Genomic DNA, 18,840 nt, shown 5'->3' with positions numbered 1-18,840 from the left:
GTTTCCCTCCCCCTTAGCTTGGGACAGCTTCTCCACCAATGCCCTGCTTCCCTGATATCTGCACGCTGCTTTCTGCCCAATGGGGGTGGAACCCTCCCTGGGCCGTTCCAGCCCCCCCCCCCCCCCACCCCCCGCCTCTTCCCGAGGGGATCTCTGGGTCCTAGGGCCCTGCTCTGGCGCAGCAACAGTAGCAGCTGCTGTTGCTCTTCCCAGTTTCCTTGCTACCTCTGTTCCTCAATCAGTTTTCCCAGATCCCTCACCTCCCTCCTTGTTCCTGGCATCCCTGTTACGCCTTGCTCATCTTTGCCTTCCTCAGCCCGTGCCTTTCTCAAACCTTTCTCACTTTCCAAGCGTTGCAGAAACTAACAGCGTTTTATTTCAGTTTTGCCTCCTTCCCTCCGGAGGCTTCCACTGGGATGTCGGGTTTCCTACGTCTCTGCAGATGGAGGCTTCTAACGTCCCGTCCCGTCCCGTCCCCTCCCCTCCCCGCCCCGTTCACAAGTAACACGCTGTTGACAGCAGGAGTCTCCGGCCCCAGCTCTCTCTCTCACTCCCAGAGTTCTGCTTACAGCCGCGGCGGTGGAGGCGGTGGGGGGTGCGGTGCAGGGCATGTGCTCTCGTGCCGGCACCCGGTGCAGATCACAAGCTCTCATATCTCAAACTCGCTGTTTTTCCTTAACCCTGCTGCCGTTTTTTCCACAGTCCCACTATTCGTGCTCTCCACTGCACTTCCACGTACCATCAACAATTACTTCCATATACCGTCCAAACATTTTGTCCCACTCCCTTCAAAACCCACAAATCAAACAGTACAGTTCTTCAGCTTCCACGGACACTCAGTGCTCACTCGCACAATTAGAATACTCAGTTACAAAAACTGGTCCTGTAACTTCATTTACGTTCACTTATGTTCCCGGTTTCTTATCCACTGTTCCCCCTGGCTCATCGGTGACGTTTCTTCAGTGAGCCAAAACACAACCCAGAGTGGTCCTTTTTGGAAGTTCTTTAGGCACTCCTCATCCATAACAACTGGTTACCCTGGCCAGTCTTAAGTGTTGGGTGAAAATCCTTTGCGTTTTGCTGGGTAATCGAGTCCACCTCCTTCCCCGGGGCACGGGAACACCAAGTTCCCTGGGCAAGAGTCTTAACCAACGTCCCCCAGCCAGACAAGAATATTTTAAACAGGGAATGGAATTCCACAAGTAACAGTTTTGCAACACGAACCTTTAACAATTACAAAGACAGACGGTGACAACCACTAATACAGTTCCTATAAGCAAGAAAAAGAAACACGGCCCAGACATTTACTGCCCCGCCTGGCAGTACAGTGTTACAAGTGACTTGCTTTATCCCTCCTGTAAATGTCTTCCCCAGCACCACCACTATGCCAGGGCCTTACCCCCGTCAACTTTCCGGCAGACTCACGGTTTCTCTCCCATGCTGAAATCAATTACCCATCCGATGCCTCCCGGGCCGATACAAAGTTTCACTGCCGCACACTCTGTGTTGCCCCAGCCGACGCACCAGTGCTTTCCCCAGAGGCCTTCACCACTTCACCAAAGAGCAGAACGGAATAGAAACAGAGAAAGGGCAGGGAGTACCTGTACCCAGAGGCTCTTGTGTGCTCCCATGGTGATCCACCTGAGAGTTGGAGTCCCTCCCGGACAAGCTGCCGGTGGGCCCAGGGACTCCTCCTCTCAGAGGCTCCCACAGTTGAGCCGAGAGTCTCCTGCCTGGCTCGCCATCTGAAGCGGAGAAAACCAACAAAGGAACTCGACTCGTCAGTGAGGTATGACAAGCAGGTATTCCCTTTATTACAGCGCTGGGTGCATGGCAGAAGGTTCCCACCAAGCATGCACACCGAGAGAAGCAGCGACAACGTATTTAAAGGCATAGCGTATAAATATTCATTACAGTCCAAGGACGTGGGCAGAAATAACACCTCTGGTGGTCATCAGATGAAGGATGAAGTCATTCTCGCTGTAAATTTCCAATCTTTTCAGGAGGGGGTAGCCCAAACCAGTTCCCGCTGATGTTATGTTGAGCTGAGGCATCTGATCTGCCGTAGAATCAGTAAAATCATCTAAATGCTCAGGTTGGAAAAGACCTTCAAGATCATCAAGTCCAGCCACGACCTATAACCATACTACCCTAACTCTAACAACCCTCCACTAAATCACGTCCCTGAGCACCGCATCCTAATGGATTTTAAACACATTCAGGCATGGTGACTCAACCACTTCCCTGGGGAGCCTCTTCAGGGGTTAACAACCCATTCTGCAAACAGTATTTCCAGATATCCAACCTAAACCTCCGCCGGGGAACCTGCCTGCACTGCCAGCACTGCCAGCACCAACTGCCCGCACTGCCAGCACTGCCAGCACCAGCTGCCTGTACTGCCAGCACCAACTGCCTGCACCAACTGCCTGCGCTGCCAGCACCAACTGCCAGCACTAACGGCTGTCTGTCCTGTTGGCTGCGCCCCCTGCGGCCCGCCTTTGTATGCATGGAGGGGTGCCCGCCCTCCTCACTCTGCCCACCCACATCAGAGCTGCCGCGCTGCTGGGGGGTGGGGGAGAGCGGGGCTGGGAGGGCTGCTTCGCTCTCCTTCACATTCCTACTTTCCTTTGTTTTTTTTACTGTGATTTGGACCCTCTAAAAACGCTCCCTAGGCATGAGCCTCCACTGTAAAGCTGATCCACTTGAGGCTTGTAAACATTTGATTCTCTGTGGATTGTTACTTCAGGCCCTGCGACGGGGCTCAGCTGTGTCCCGCACTCCGCTCCTGAGGCGGCTCTCCACAGACTGCAGCCTCAGTCCTTCAGGCCACGCCCGCCTACTCCGGCGCGGACTCCTCCACAGAGCGCGGCACATCCGAGCTCTACACGGGTCCTGGAGAGCTGCAACACCAAGACAGGACTGAGGTGCGGACCGGCGCTTGGGCCGGGTGTACTTGGCCAGGCTGGGCACTGAGACGAGGGCGGGGGCCGCTCCGTGCCGGACGCGGCCGTTTCCAGCCGGTTCAACGGCCGCAGCGCAGCCGGGGGCGAGCCCGTCAGCGACAGCGATGGCGTCGCTGGGAAAGGTCCGGTGGCGGCCATGGAGATGCCCGGGGGAAGCGGGAAGAGGGGACCCAGCGGTGCCCTGCGAGCCACGCCTTGCCGCGAGCCGGTGACTCCGTGGGGGGCTGCCAGGAGAGGGGCGGGGAGGCTCCAAGTGGAGCTCCGGCCGGCCCCGGCGGACGCCCTGGGGCACAGCCGTCTCCAGGACAGGGCAGCAAGGGCTGAGAGCTGAGAGCCCTGCAAGACTCGCAGCCATTCGCATCAGAGATGCGTCAGAGGACAGAGCAGGTATGTCCCCAAGTGGACAGCCATCACAGGGAGGGCCTGCCGAGCCTGACCAGGCCAGTGAGCAGCACGGAGGCTGGCAGCATTCCATGCACACATACATGGCTGCCCAGGCATGCGAGGAGGGCTGCCACAGTGGGCTGCCAGGCCGTGGGGGCTGCTGTGTGTGGACTGGGCCTGCTCTGGCTCAGCTGTGCAGAGCAGGGCAGCAGCCACCCGTGGGATGAGTGCTGCCCTTGGTGCTCCGTGGAGCGTGAGCGGGAAGGACCGCGCTCACTCGGTGTTTCTCCTCGGCTTCTCTTGCAGGCGGGCGGGTGGGAGTTCACGCTGTCGGTGACCTGTGGCAGTGCCAGTGGGCAAAGGAGACAGCCTCAGCCACCCCTGCTGCCTCGCTTAAGGCAGGCACGGATGCCGGCAGCTGCACCCTGGCGTGCGGCAGCATCTTCTAATGCCCGTAAGCTGCCTGCTCTGCAAGCAGCAGCCTCTTGCACACCTTCTGCAAGAGGCAGCGCACGTGCCATGGGCACTAGAGGCAGCAGACTCCCAGTACTTGCCCCAAGACCTCAGCAACCACCAGAGATGCCGTGCAGTTGCGACACGTGCTCGGCAAACTCTGTGAGCGTGCCCAGGCTTCTCGTGCCCCAAGCAGCAGACGACGGTGCCAGTGCTGCCAACACTGCTCAGGGAAAACTGGGCGTACGCTCCGCGACATCGAGGGCTGAGGGTCAGGTTCCTGCCTCTGGTGGTTCCGGAACCAGGGATGTTGGAGTGCAGACGGAGCTGCAAGTGTTGGAAGAGGCTGCTGAGAGGGAATCCACAGGATGGTCATCCGGGCAACTGTGGAGCGCATCTCTTGCCTCATCAGATGAGGCAGACACCCTGTGTTCAGCTTCTCTTCTGGCTGCAGACGCTGGGCCTGGAGGACACCTTGAGCCTTTGCCTGTAACAGGTCCTAATGATGCAGAAATGTCAACTTCTTCTGAGACTGCACACTTTCTAGAGGAGGCCTGTGCAACGTCACTCTTCTGAAGAGCATGTGAGGGAGGAGAAAGATGAGAAACACCTACCGCCGTGCCTGAATTCTCCACACATGCTCTGGCAGTAGGATGGAGGATGCAGGATCCCAGAGCGATCGACAGGAAGGCCTATGGATATTCTCCCACGATCCCGTGAATCCAGAGAATTCAGGATGAGGCGAAGAAGGATCAGATGCCCTCCAGCTGGAACACGTCACGGCCAAATAGCGCGAGCGTGTCCAGGCTGCTAAGCCCCCAAGAAGCAGAAGGCACTGCCCAGAGAGACCAACAGGGAGGCCAATGGATTCACTCCCATGATCCCAGCACTCCGGAGAATTTGTGACGAGGACAGGAAGGAGCAGATGTTATCTAGTTGGAATGCTTCCTGGCCAAACAATGCGAGAAGCCCCAGGCAGCGAAGGCCCCAGGCAAGAGGTGATGCCTTCAACACAGCTGGCACTGCTCGGGGCAAGCTGGGCATTCAGTCCATGACATCATCGGCTGAGGGCCAATGTCCTGACTCTGATGTCTCCCAAATGTGGGCTGTTCAACTGCCAGTTGTGCAGGAAGAGACCGCTGATGACAACAGCAGTGCTGCCAGCACTGCTCAGGGCATGCTGGATGCCAGAGTTACCGCAGTGAGAGACGAGGGCACGCACCTGCATTCCTGTCTTTGCCCTTTAAGACTGGGGGATCAGGACAAAGAATGGGAATGTGACTCTGGGGTAGATGCTATGGCAGAAGCAGTCAGCGTCACACCCAGCTCATCTGATGCTTCATCTGGTGAGGTGGAAGCCATGTCCTCAGTGCCAGTGGGCAAAGGAGACAGCCTCAGCCATGCTTGCTGTCTCGCTTAAGGCAGGCAGGGATGCTGGCAGCTGCACCCTGGCATGCAGCAGCATCTACTAATGTCTCTAAGCTGCCCGCTCTGCAAGCAGCAGCCTCCACACCTTCTGCAAGAGGCAGAGTGCATGCCATGGGCATTAGAGGCAGCAGACTCCCCGTACTTGCCCCAAGACCTGAGCACAGGGGGGCCAGCCCTGAAAGACTCTTCAACCATTCTCAAGCCTCTGCATGCCAGAGCCAAGCAAGGCTACCCCGTGTCCCTGAGCTATGCTGCAGCTGGAAGCCTGAGAGTTGGAGTGCAGCTGGCAGTACCAGGGCACAGTGCACCCACCAGCAGCCTGGGAACACCAGCAAGAACTGCCCAGCTGCTGGCCTCCATGGCTGGTAAGATCCCCATGGCTTGGTCAGACACTGGTGCAGCCTCTACACCATCCGCAAAGAAGGGCTCAGAAGGGCAGACATGTCATGGCAAAGAGCAGAACAAGGTGACTCTGCCTGCATCTGTGCCTGAAGATGCAGAAATCTCAGCTTCTTCCAAGGCCGCATGCTCTCCAGAGGAGGCCAGCGATGCACCATTCTTCTTGGCAGCATGCGAGGGAGAAGAAAATAAATCAGCAGCAAGCACCATGCCTGAATCCTCCAGACAAGCTCTGGGAGAAGCACCAAGATTGCAAGATCCCAGAGAGATCACCAAGTTGGCCTACGGATACTCTCCCATGATCCCAGCAGTCCACAGAATTTGTGGTGAGGAGACAAAGGACCGGATGTAGTCCAGATGGAATGTGTGCTGGCCAAACAGCGTGAGAGGGCCAGGGCATCAAAGATCTCAAGTAGCAGATGCCAGTGCCAATGCTTCTGGCACTGCTCAGGGCATGCTGGGCATGTGCACAATGACAGCGAGAGCTGGGGGCTGATTTCCTGCCTCTGGTGATTTCGAAACCAGAGATGTTAGAGTTCAGGCAGTACAGCAAGAGTAGCAAGAGACCACTCAGGGAGACACTGACGGACGGTCACCTGGCGACCTGCAGAGTGTATCTCTTGCACAATCTGATGAGGCAGACAACGTGTGTTCAGCCTCTCTTCTGGCCGCACATCCTGGGCCTGGAGAACAACTTGAGCCTCTGCCTGCATCTGTGCCTGAGGGATCAACCAGGAGGCCTATGGGTGTTCTCCAGTGCACCCAGCAATCCAGAGAATTTCTGATGAGGCGAGGAAGGAGCAGATGATGTCCAGCTGGAACATCTCCACGTGAGCACGCTCAGGCTGCTAAGACCCCAAGCAGCACATGACAGTGCCAGTGCTTCCGACACAGCTCAGGCCATGCTGGACATCTGCACCATGACATCAAGGGTGGAGGGCCACTTTCCTGCCCTGGGAGTGTTCCAAAACCGGGATGCGGGAGTGCAGGATGAACAGCAAGATTTGGAAGATTGCTGAGACAGACACCGCAGGACAGGCATATGGAGAGACCTGTGGAGCACATGCCTTGCACCATCTGGTGAGGCAGAAACGGTGCATTCAGCTTCTCTTCTGGACGCAGGTCCTGGACCTGCAGGACAACCTGAGCCCTTCTCCGCATCAGTTCCTGAGCACGCAGAAAACTCAGGCTGTTCCACGGCAGCGCACACTCCGGAGGCGGCCAGTGAAGCACCCTTTTTCCTGTCAGCGTGCGAGGGAGGAGAAAGAGAAGAACCAGCTATGGCCATGCCTGAGTCCTCCGGGCAAGCTCTGGGAGAACCATCAGGACTGCAAGATCCCAGGGAGATCTACTGGAAGGCCTATGGATGTCCTCTAGTTCACCCAGCAATCCGCAGAATCCGTGATGAGGCAAGGAGGGAGCAGACGTTGTCCAGCTGGAACATCTCCGAGCCATACAGTGTGAGCTTGCCCAGGCTTCTCGTGCCCCAGGGAGCACATGACGGTGCCAATGCTGCCGACACTGCTTGGGGCATCATCAGGACGCGAGCAAGAATGTTAGAATTAAATATGCACAGGGAGAGACCACCGACAACGCTGCCAGTGATGCCAGCACTGATCACAGCATGCTGGATGCCAGGGACACTGCAGTGATGGCTGAGAGATGCCCACGCCTTCCTGGTTTTGCCCTGATACAGTGGAGGGTGTGGATGAAGAATGGGAAGACAACTGTGAGGAAGAAGCTGCTGAGGCAGCCAGTGTGGCACCAAGCATTTCTGGTTCCTCATCTGGCGAGGTGAAGACCGCGCCTTCAGCTTCCCCTGTGGCTGCAGAACCCGGACCCAAGGGACATTCACCTGCATGCAAAGGAGCAGAAACTGCAGGCAATCACAAGCACAAGGTGAGTAAAGTCCATGTGGATTGCCCCAAGACCTCAGGGAACCTTGCATGTCCAGGACAGGACAGTCCATTTCACCAGGTGTGAAATGAAGGCCCAGGCAGGAGCTGTGCTGGAGCTTGCACTGTGGGGAGATGTGGGGGTGCTGTCTCCTTCCCAGCCAGCTCCATGCACAAGGGTGGGCATCCCCTCCATAACACCTGGCTTGCCTTCATGTGAGGGGCACGTTTGACATGCCAGGAGGGAGGTATCCCTCTTCCCGGGGACCCTGGCACCTGGAGTGCTGCTGGCCAGGAGCCTACAGGGCTGTGGTTTTGCTGTCCCCACACAGGTTTCTGCAGAGGGCAGAGGAGATGCACAGAGCTCCGGCTGCTTCAGAGGCGCGCCAGAGGATGGCCCCGGTGTGTCACTAAGTGGAGACTCATCCCAGGGAGGGGCCTGCCGAACCTGGCCGGCCCACCGAGTGGCACGGAGGCTGGCGGCGTTCCGTGCTCTGCCATATCCAGCCCAGTCCTCCCAGGGAAATTCCGTGGTGGGGGGTGGCAGGCAGGGCCTTGCCTCTGCCCCTTGCCTACAGCCCTCTGTCCCCCGCACGCTGCGACTCGCCGCTGGTGGCCCGGCGTCATCAGGACGACGCTGGGCCCCAGGCAGACGGCTGCCCAGGCACGCGTAGGAGGGCTGCCACGGGGGGCTGTGGCAGCCGCCGGGGCTTTGTGACGCGGGCCGGCATCGTGCCCAAAGGCCACTGTGACGCGGGGCTGCGTTGAGGGGCCAGGGTCCCCTCGGGAGAGTGCCGCTCACTCTCAGGAGAGCGGCTCCGTGAGGAGGCAGCAGCTCCCCTGGGTGCTTGCGTCTGTGCCTCTGTGCGAGGACGCGGAGATGAGCGAGGAGCGGGAGAAGAAGGACGATTCCCAGCCCGACACAGGGCTGCCACGCGTGCAGGACCGCCGGCAGGTGCGGGCCGGGGAGGGAGGCGGAGGGAGGGCGCGGCAGCGGGGTGAGGCGGTGCGCCCTGGGCGCCTCTGGCCGGGGGACGCCCTGGCGCGCGGCTGACTGCCGCGACGAACGAGGCCCGGGCGGGCCCGGCCGCTCCGCTGCCACAGGCGGAGAGCAGCCGGTCCGGGCTCGGCCGGGCCGCCGGCGGCCTCCGAAGTCGCTGCCGCGGGGGACGCCGGTGGCGACTTCGCCACCTCCATCCCACGCCTCCTTCTTCCCACAGGTGGGCCGCACGACGCCGCGAGCGGTGCCGCCGGGCAGCCGCAGCCCGGGCTCGTCCCTCCACGGCGTCCGTCTGCCGCCGCTGCCCGGCCCGGAGAGCTCGCGGACCTCCGGGAGCCGCAGCGCACAGGTACGGAGCCCGAGGGGGACGGGGCCGAACGTCGCGTCGCGTGGGGACCGCCCTCTGCCGGTTCGGCTGTGGGGGGCGGGGCGGCAGCCGCCCGCGGGCTGAGCGCTGTCCTCGGTGCTCCGTGGAGCGTGAGCGGGAAGGACCGCGCTCACTCGGTGTTTCTCCTCGGCTTCTCTTGCAGGCGGGCGGGTGGGAGTTCACGCTGTCGGTGACCTGCGGCAGTGCCAGTGGGCAAAGGAGACAGCCTCAGCCACCCCTGCTGCCTCGCTTAAGGCAGGCACGGATGCCGGCAGCTGCACCCTGGCGTGCGGCAGCATCTTCTAATGCCCGTAAGCTGCCTGCTCTGCAAGCAGCAGCCTCTTGCACACCTTCTGCAAGAGGCAGCGCACGTGCCATGGGCACTAGAGGCAGCAGACTCCCAGTACTTGCCCCAAGACCTCAGCAACCACCAGAGATGCCGTGCAGTTGCGACACGTGCTCGGCAAACTCTGTGAGCGTGCCCAGGCTTCTCGTGCCCCAGGCAGCAGACGACGGTGCCAGTGCTGCCAACACTGCTCAGGGAAAACTGGGCGTACGCTCCGCGACATCGAGGGCTGAGGGTCAGGTTCCTGCCTCTGGTGGTTCCGGAACCAGGGATGTTGGAGTGCAGACGGAGCTGCAAGTGTTGGAAGAGACTGCTGAGAGGGAATCCACAGGATGGTCATCCGGGCAACTGTGGAGCGCATCTCTTGCCTCATCAGATGAGGCAGACACCCTGTGTTCAGCTTCTCTTCTGGCTGCAGACGCTGGGCCTGGAGGACACCTTGAGCCTTTGCCCGGAACAGGTCCTGAAGATGGGGAAAGCTCAACTTCTTCCAAGGCTGAATACTTTCCAGAGGAGACCAATGCGGCGCCACGTTTCTGGAGACCATGGGAGGGAGAAGAAACAGCTACCACCACACCTGAATTCTCCAAGCAATCTCTGGGAGAAGCACAGAGACTGCAAGATCCCGGAGAGGCGTACGGGGAGGTGTATGGATATCCTCCAGTTCACCCAGCAATCCGGAGAATCCGGGATGAGGCGAGGAAGGACCAGATGCGGTCCAGCTGGAACACATCCTGGCCAAACAGCATGAGTGTGCCCCAGCTGCTAAGGCCCCAAGCAGCAGAAGACGGTGCCAATGCAGCTGACAGTGCTCTGGGCACACTGAGAGCCTGCAGTGTGACATCGAGGGCTGAGGGCCAGTTTTCTGCTTCTGATGATTCCCCAGCCAGGGATGTCACAGCCCAGGATTCGCAGCTAGAGCTGGAAGAGACTGCTGGGATAGAAATGGCAGGACAGTCATCTGGCACCCTGCAGGCTGCATCTCTTTCCCCACCTGATGAGGCACACACTGTGTGTTCACCGTCTCTTCTGGATGCTGGTCCTGGGCCTGCAGGACACCTCGAGCCTCTGCCCGCATCAGTGCTGGAAGATGCAGAAAGCTCAGATTCTCCTGAGGCTGCAAGCTCTGCAGAGGAGGCTGATGGAGCATCACTCCCCTTGTCAGTGTCTGAGGGAGGAGCAAGAGAAGAGCCGGCTGTGGCCATGCCTGAGTCCTCCGGACAAGGTCTGGGAGAAGCACGGAGACTCCAAGATCCCAGAGAGATCAACAGGGAGGCCTATGGGTACTCTCCTATGATCCCAGCACTCCGGAGAATTCGTGAGGAGGACAGAAACGAGCGGATGTTGTCACACTGGGATATTTCCTGGCCAAGGAACGTGAGAAGCCCCAGGCAGCAAAGGCTCCAGGCAAGAGGCGATGCTTTCAGTACTGCTGGCACTGCTCAGGGCATGCCGGGCATCCGGCCCACGACATCACGGGCTGCTGTCCGGTTTCCTGACTCTGGTGACTCCCGAGTGTGGTCTCCTAGACTGTCAGTTGTGCAGGAGGAGTCCAGCGATGACAGCGACAGTGCTGTCAGCACTGCTGAGGGCATGCAGGATGCCAGAGACACTGCAGTGACAGATAAGGGCACGCACCCGCCCTCCTGTCTTTGCCCTTCAACGCTGGAGGCTGTGGAGGATGACTGGGAGTGTGACTCTGAGGAAGATGCTGCATCAGAGGCAGTCAGCGTCACACCCAGCACATCTGACGATTCATCTGCTGAGGTGGAGTCCACGTCTTCAGCGTCATCTGTGGCTGCAGATCCCAGGCCTGAGGAGCATGTGTCAGCGTGTGAGGGAGCAGATGTGGGCCCTCAGCACGAGGTGAGCAAGGCACACGTGGCTGGTACCACGCGTGAAATCGAGGCAGAGGCAGGAGCGGTGCCTGGAGTGTGCGCTGTGGGGAGATGGCTGGTGCTGTCTCCTTTCCAGCCAGCTCCATGCATGAGGGTGGAGAACCCTTCTGTTACCCCTGCCTTGCCTTCAAGCAAAGGGGCCTGGGAAGGGAATCCCGTCCCTGGGACCCTGGCACCCACACCATCCATCGCCAGGCAGTGGCATACACGAGCGTGCTTTTGTTCTCTCCACACAGGTTTCTGCAGAGACTGGAGAAGGTGCACAGAGCTCCGTGTGCTTCAGAGACGCACCGGAGGAAGGCCCAGGTGCGTCCTCAGGCAGAAAGCCATCCCAGGGAGGGGCCTGCCGAGCTCAGATGGCCCACCAAGTGGCACGGAGGCTGGCAGCGTTCCATGCCCTGCCACGTCCAGCCCAGTCCTCCCAGGGAAATTCCACGGTGGTGGGTGGCAGGCGGGGCCTTGCCTCTGCTCCTTGCCTACAGCTCTCTGTCCCCCACAGGTACCGCTGCCGCACCACACGCAGCGGCTCGCCGCCGGATGCCAGCTGTCTTCAGGATGGCGCTTCGGGCTCTGCGCAGGGTTTTCACCTGCAGCTGCATCAGGGGACAGCGAGAGGAGAGGCATGAGGCTGCAAACACCAGGCAGCTCCCAGAGACGGAAGACTGATCTTGTAGATGTAGAATTCTGATTAAATGTTATCTTTATTCTATCCTGGCTGAGTGCTGCCTGCTCTGTGCACGTTTGGTCTGTGAGTGCAGCTCCCGGGGTCAGAGCACAGGGCAATGGATCCCTGTGTCGGTGATGCCAGCAAGCGCAGAGAGCATTGGCGTGCAAGGCAGAGTGATTTCTTGCTTGCAAAGTGTGATCTGGCTGAGCTGGTGTGTGTGTGAGGTGGCCTGCGATGAAGGGGTGAGGGTCTCTGAAAGGGGCAGCCGTGGTGGGAGAGTGCTGGTGTGTCTGTAGGGGTGAGAGCACGACCTAGAGGAGAGCAGGAGTGTCCCGGCTGGACTGGGGCTCCTCAGGTGTCACACTGCGTAGGCTTGGGTATTCCCTACGTTGACATGATCATTCTCCCATACGAGGATGTCATCGGTATACAGACAAACCCGGACACTGTGTTGCAAGGCAACCTTCTCCAGCCTCTGTGCCTACACTCTGTGCACCAGAGTGGGTGAGTGTTTGTACCCCTGGGGTAATCAGGTGAATCGGTACTGCACTCCCAGCAAAGGAAATGCAAACTGCTTGTCCTCTGCCTTCCTCAAGGGGACCGTAAAAGCCTGTCTTAGACACCAACAGCAGGCAGAAAGGGGGGAGCCTGTTCCTGTAGGGCAGCGGTCAATTCTGAAACATTTGGGACAGCTGTTGCTGAAGGGGCAGTGTTGGCATCCAGGTGATTGCCCCAAGACCTCAGGGAACCTTGCATGTCCAGGACAGGCAGCTCCCAGAGATGACATACTCGATCTTGTAGATGTTGAATTCTGATCAAATGTCATCTTTATTCTGTCCTGGCTGAGTGCTGTCTGATCCGTGTGCTCACGCATGTTTGGTGTCTGAGTGCAGCTACTGGGATGAGAGCAGAGGGCAGTTGGATCCCTGTGTTGGTGGTGCCAGCAAGTGCAGAGAGCGTGGGCGTGCACTGGTAAAGGTTGTGCTTCGACTACCTTGTCAGTAGCAGTTACTGCATATCCTGCCTTACAGTTTCCTTGTCTCGCAAAACTGCTTCTGTTGATGAATTCAGGAGTCCTTAGCGCTGTCCAGTGGTGCCTCCTGTAGCTCTGGCCGACTGGCACGGACAGTCTCCAAGCAGTCACTCACTCACTCACTGCCGGCTCGGAGGTAGCCCTGTGTCGGTGCTCTGGGCGTTTGGCAAATTGCTTTCTTCCTTCTCTTGGATCACTTGGGCTCTCTGTTGAGAAACTTGACAGCCATTTAAACCAAGAAATTCAGCAAACTCACAGTCCACTGTACACAGGCCTCTTTTGTTACTGTGGCATCCACGTACGGCAGTAAAGTTCCTCCTCGGGATGGAGGAATCCCAGCCCCGAGCTCACAAGCTGACCGGTTCTCAAAAATCATTGGGCTGTTCTTACAACCGTGGATAACACTGTCCAGGTTAACTAAGTCTTTTCTCCCCATACTGGGGTTTTCCTATTCAAAGGCAAATAACTTCAGACTTTCTGTGGCAAAACGAGGCAGAAAAGGCGTCCTTCAAATCCAGAAGGTAAACCCCACCTACTCATTCCTTAACTGAGTTAATAAAGTGTACGGATTTGCCACCACTAGGTGTGTATCTTCAGCGATTCTATTGATTGCCCTCAAATCTTGTGCCAAACAATAGCTTTTGCCATCCGATTTTCACCGCCAAGACTGGGCTGCGGTATTTGGATTCACATTCAATTACTAATCCGAACTTCAAAAAGTTACCCATTTTTTCTCCCGTCCTCCTACAGTCTTCTATCCTCAAAAGGGCACTGCTCTACCCTGACTGGGCTGGCGTCCTGCCTGTAACTTCACTTCTAACAGCCCGCCTTTAGGGCTCTGCCGGGCATCCCTGATGCCCGCGCTCCTGGGTATACCTGATTTAGGATTTCCGTAACTTCTGGGGGTACAACATTGCTTTTCCCAGTTTTTGTCAATGCCAGACTTAAAACTTTCAGTCAGTTGGTCTTGCTTGACACTTAGCTCCAATTATTTTTCTTCGCTGAATTTGATCTCTACATCCAATTGTTCTAATAAGTCTTGCCCGAGTAACGGTCTTGGAGAACCTGACGTGCACGAGAATGTATGTATGCCTATTTGTTTGCTCAGGCTGTACTTAATTGCTCTCAAAAAGTAAGCTTTTTCTTGTTGGCCAGTAGCTCCTACTGCTGTTACAAAATCAGCATCTATGGGTAATCATTCTTGATGTGGCACAGAGTGAGAGGCCCCTGTATCCACCAGAAAATTAACCTCTTTACCTTGTTCGCCTAGCTGCAATTTAACCAGTGGCTCTGCTAGGGTATCCCAGGTTCCCAGCATTCAGCTTTTGTGATCAGAGGCGTTTCCCTCCCCCTTAGCTTGGGACAGCTTCTCCACCAATGCCCTGCTTCCCTGATATCTGCACGCTGCTTTCTGCCCAATGGGGGTGGAACCCTCCCTGGGCCGTTCCAGCCCCCCCCCCCCCCCCACCCCCCGCCTCTTCCCGAGGGGATCTCTGGGTCCTAGGGCCCTGCTCTGGCGCAGCAACAGTAGCAGCTGCTGTTGCTCTTCCCAGTTTCCTTGCTACCTCTGTTCCTCAATCAGTTTTCCCAGATCCCTCACCTCCCTCCTTGTTCCTGGCATCCCTGTTACGCCTTGCTCATCTTTGCCTTCCTCAGCCCGTGCCTTTCTCAAACCTTTCTCACTTTCCAAGCGTTGCAGAAACTAACAGCGTTTTATTTCAGTTTTGCCTCCTTCCCTCCGGAGGCTTCCACTGGGATGTCGGGTTTCCTACGTCTCTGCAGATGGAGGCTTCTAACGTCCCGTCCCGTCCCGTCCCCTCCCCTCCCCGCCCCGTTCACAAGTAACACGCTGTTGACAGCAGGAGTCTCCGGCCCCAGCTCTCTCTCTCACTCCCAGAGTTCTGCTTACAGCCGCGGCGGTGGAGGCGGTGGGGGGTGCGGTGCAGGGCATGTGCTCTCGTGCCGGCACCCGGTGCAGATCACAAGCTCTCATATCTCAAACTCGCTGTTTTTCCTTAACCCTGCTGCCGTTTTTTCCACAGTCCCACTATTCGTGCTCTCCACTGCACTTCCACGTACCATCAACAATTACTTCCATATACCGTCCAAACATTTTGTCCCACTCCCTTCAAAACCCACAAATCAAACAGTACAGTTCTTCAGCTTCCACGGACACTCAGTGCTCACTCGCACAATTAGAATACTCAGTTACAAAAACTGGTCCTGTAACTTCATTTACGTTCACTTATGTTCCCGGTTTCTTATCCACTGTTCCCCCTGGCTCATCGGTGACGTTTCTTCAGTGAGCCAAAACACAACCCAGAGTGGTCCTTTTTGGAAGTTCTTTAGGCACTCCTCATCCATAACAACTGGTTACCCTGACCAGTCTTCAGTGTTGGGTGAAAATCCTTTGCGTTTTGCTGGGTAATCGAGTCCACCTCCTTCCCCGGGGCACGGGAACACCAAATTCCCTGGGCAAGAGTCTTAACCAACGTCCCCCAGCCAGACAAGAATATTTTAAACAGGGAATGGAAGCCCCAGGCAGCGAAGGCCCCAGGCAAGAGGTGATGCCTTCAACACAGCTGGCACTGCTCGGGGCAAGCTGGGCATTCAGTCCATGACATCATCGGCTGAGGGCCAATGTCCTGACTCTGATGTCTCCCAAATGTGGGCTGTTCAACTGCCAGTTGTGCAGGAAGAGACCGCTGATGACAACAGCAGTGCTGCCAGCACTGCTCAGGGCATGCTGGATGCCAGAGTTACCGCAGTGAGAGACGAGGGCACGCACCTGCATTCCTGTCTTTGCCCTTTAAGACTGGGGGATCAGGACAAAGAATGGGAATGTGACTCTGGGGTAGATGCTATGGCAGAAGCAGTCAGCGTCACACCCAGCTCATCTGATGCTTCATCTGGTGAGGTGGAAGCCATGTCCTCAGTGCCAGTGGGCAAAGGAGACAGCCTCAGCCATGCTTGCTGTCTCGCTTAAGGCAGGCAGGGATGCTGGCAGCTGCACCCTGGCATGCAGCAGCATCTACTAATGTCTCTAAGCTGCCCGCTCTGCAAGCAGCAGCCTCCACACCTTCTGCAAGAGGCAGAGTGCATGCCATGGGCATTAGAGGCAGCAGACTCCCCGTACTTGCCCCAAGACCTGAGCACAGGGGGGCCAGCCCTGAAAGACTCTTCAACCATTCTCAAGCCTCTGCATGCCAGAGCCAAGCAAGGCTACCTCGTGTCCCTGAGCTGTGCTGCAGCTGGAAGCCTGAGAGTTGGAGTGCAGCTGGCAGTACCAGGGCACAGTGCACCCACCAGCAGCCTGGGAACACCAGCAAGAACTGCCCAGCTGCTGGCCTCCATGGCTGGTAAGATCCCCATGGCTTGGTCAGACACTGGTGCAGCCTCTACACCATCCGCAAAGAAGGGCTCAGAAGGGCAGACATGTCATGGCAAAGAGCAGAACAAGGTGACTCTGCCTGCATCTGTGCCTGAAGATGCAGAAATCTCAGCTTCTTCCAAGGCTGCATGCTCTCCAGAGGCGGCCAGCGATGCACCATTCTTCTTGGCAGCATGCGAGGGAGAAGAAAATAAATCAGCAGCAAGCACCATGCCTGAATCCTCCAGACAAGCTCTGGGAGAAGCACCAAGATTGCAAGATCCCAGAGAGATCACCAAGTTGGCCTACGGATACTCTCCCATGATCCCAGCAGTCCACAGAATTTGTGGTGAGGAGACAAAGGACCGGATGTAGTCCAGATGGAATGTGTGCTGGCCAAACAGCGTGAGAGGGCCAGGGCATCAAAGATCTCAAGTAGCAGATGCCAGTGCCAATGCTTCTGGCACTGCTCAGGGCATGCTGGGCATGTGCACAATGACAGCGAGAGCTGGGGGCTGATTTCCTGCCTCTGGTGATTTCGAAACCAGAGATGTTAGAGTTCAGGCAGTACAGCAAGAGTAGCAAGAGACCACTCAGGGAGACACTGACGGACGGTCACCTGGCGACCTGCAGAGTGTATCTCTTGCACAATCTGATGAGGCAGACAACGTGTGTTCAGCCTCTCTTCTGGCCGCACATCCTGGGCCTGGAGAACAACTTGAGCCTCTGCCTGCATCTGTGCCTGAGGGATCAACCAGGAGGCCTATGGGTGTTCTCCAGTGCACCCAGCAATCCAGAGAATTTCTGATGAGGCGAGGAAGGAGCAGATGATGTCCAGCTGGAACATCTCCACGTGAGCACGCTCAGGCTGCTAAGACCCCAAGCAGCACATGACAGTGCCAGTGCTTCCGACACAGCTCAGGCCATGCTGGACATCTGCACCATGACATCAAGGGTGGAGGGCCACTTTCCTGCCCTGGGAGTGTTCCAAAACCGGGATGCGGGAGTGCAGGATGAACAGCAAGATTTGGAAGATTGCTGAGACAGACACCGCAGGACAGGCATATGGAGAGACCTGTGGAGCACATGCCTTGCACCATCTGGTGAGGCAGAAACGGTGCATTCAGCTTCTCTTCTGGACGCAGGTCCTGGACCTGCAGGACAACCTGAGCCCTTCTCCGCATCAGTTCCTGAGCACGCAGAAAACTCAGGCTGTTCCACGGCAGCGCACACTCCGGAGGCGGCCAGTGAAGCACCCTTTTTCCTGTCAGCGTGCGAGGGAGGAGAAAGAGAAGAACCAGCTATGGCCATGCCTGAGTCCTCCGGGCAAGCTCTGGGAGAACCATCAGGACTGCAAGATCCCAGGGAGATCTACTGGAAGGCCTATGGATGTCCTCTAGTTCACCCAGCAATCCGCAGAATCCGTGATGAGGCAAGGAGGGAGCAGACGTTGTCCAGCTGGAACATCTCCGAGCCATACAGTGTGAGCTTGCCCAGGCTTCTCGTGCCCCAGGGAGCACATGACGGTGCCAATGCTGCCGACACTGCTTGGGGCATCATCAGGACGCGAGCAAGAATGTTAGAATTAAATATGCACAGGGAGAGACCACCGACAACGCTGCCAGTGATGCCAGCACTGATCACAGCATGCTGGATGCCAGGGACACTGCAGTGATGGCTGAGAGATGCCCACGCCTTCCTGGTTTTGCCCTGATACAGTGGAGGGTGTGGATGAAGAATGGGAAGACAACTGTGAGGAAGAAGCTGCTGAGGCAGCCAGTGTGGCACCAAGCATTTCTGGTTCCTCATCTGGCGAGGTGAAGACCGCGCCTTCAGCTTCCCCTGTGGCTGCAGAACCCGGACCCAAGGGACATTCACCTGCATGCAAAGGAGCAGAAACTGCAGGCAATCACAAGCACAAGGTGAGTAAAGTCCATGTGGATTGCCCCAAGACCTCAGGGAACCTTGCATGTCCAGGACAGGACAGTCCATTTCACCAGGTGTGAAATGAAGGCCCAGGCAGGAGCTGTGCTGGAGCTTGCACTGTGGGGAGATGTGGGGGTGCTGTCTCCTTCCCAGCCAGCTCCATGCACAAGGGTGGGCATCCCCTCCATAACACCTGGCTTGCCTTCATGTGAGGGGCACGTTTGACATGCCAGGAGGGAGGTATCCCTCTTCCCGGGGACCCTGGCACCTGGAGTGCTGCTGGCCAGGAGCCTACAGGGCTGTGGTTTTGCTGTCCCCACACAGGTTTCTGCAGAGGGCAGAGGAGATGCACAGAGCTCCGGCTGCTTCAGAGGCGCGCCAGAGGATGGCCCCGGTGTGTCACTAAGTGGAGACTCATCCCAGGGAGGGGCCTGCCGAACCTGGCCGGCCCACCGAGTGGCACGGAGGCTGGCGGCGTTCCGTGCTCTGCCATATCCAGCCCAGTCCTCCCAGGGAAATTCCGTGGTGGGGGGTGGCAGGCAGGGCCTTGCCTCTGCCCCTTGCCTACAGCCCTCTGTCCCCCGCACGCTGCGACTCGCCGCTGGTGGCCCGGCGTCATCAGGACGACGCTGGGCCCCAGGGCAGACGGCTGCCCAGGCACGCGTAGGAGGGCTGCCACGGGGGGCTGTGGCAGCCGCCGGGGCTTTGTGA

The 18,840-nt window shown here is 57.7% G+C and overlaps 2 protein-coding genes across 2 annotated transcripts; both read left to right on the top strand.

The window, feature by feature from the left end:
• The first annotated feature begins 8,998 nt into the window (after positions 1-8,998).
• LOC107050036 lies at positions 8,999-12,042 on the top strand. The gene is made up of 3 exons (XM_025153168.2): positions 8,999-11,101; positions 11,370-11,439; positions 11,633-12,042. Exons 1-3 carry the CDS (start codon positions 9,155-9,157, stop codon positions 11,797-11,799), a joined length of 2,184 nt encoding a protein of 727 aa, XP_025008936.2. The 5' UTR covers positions 8,999-9,154; the 3' UTR covers positions 11,800-12,042.
• A 4,338-nt stretch (positions 12,043-16,380) lies between these two features.
• LOC121111390 lies at positions 16,381-18,840 on the top strand. The gene is made up of 2 exons (XM_040705254.1): positions 16,381-18,125; positions 18,454-18,840. The coding sequence occupies exons 1-2, from the start codon at positions 17,889-17,891 to the stop codon at positions 18,838-18,840; spliced, it is 624 nt and encodes a 207-aa protein (XP_040561188.1). The 5' UTR covers positions 16,381-17,888.

Source organism: Gallus gallus, chromosome 8 (genome assembly GCF_016699485.2).
Source record: "Gallus gallus isolate bGalGal1 chromosome 8, bGalGal1.mat.broiler.GRCg7b, whole genome shotgun sequence".
NCBI lineage: Eukaryota > Metazoa > Chordata > Aves > Galliformes > Phasianidae > Gallus > Gallus gallus.
This window is presented reverse-complemented; position numbering and strand designations above follow the sequence as displayed.

What these genes read in the sequence shown, in the direction of transcription:
- LOC121111390 (XM_040705254.1), top strand. Translation starts at nt 17,889, where the DNA reads ATGCCCACGCCTTCCTGGTTTTGCCCTGATACAGTGGAGGGTGTGGAT. An exon ending in CAGGCAATCACAAGCACAAG is followed by an intron (nt 18,126 to 18,453) that starts GTGAGTAAAGTC and finishes GTCCCCACACAG; the next exon opens with GTTTCTGCAGAGGGCAGAGG.
- LOC107050036 (XM_025153168.2), top strand. Translation starts at nt 9,155, where the DNA reads ATGCCGGCAGCTGCACCCTGGCGTGCGGCAGCATCTTCTAATGCCCGT. An exon ending in ATGTGGGCCCTCAGCACGAG is followed by an intron (nt 11,102 to 11,369) that starts GTGAGCAAGGCA and finishes CTCTCCACACAG; the next exon opens with GTTTCTGCAGAGACTGGAGA. An exon ending in CGCACCGGAGGAAGGCCCAG is followed by an intron (nt 11,440 to 11,632) that starts GTGCGTCCTCAG and finishes TGTCCCCCACAG; the next exon opens with GTACCGCTGCCGCACCACAC.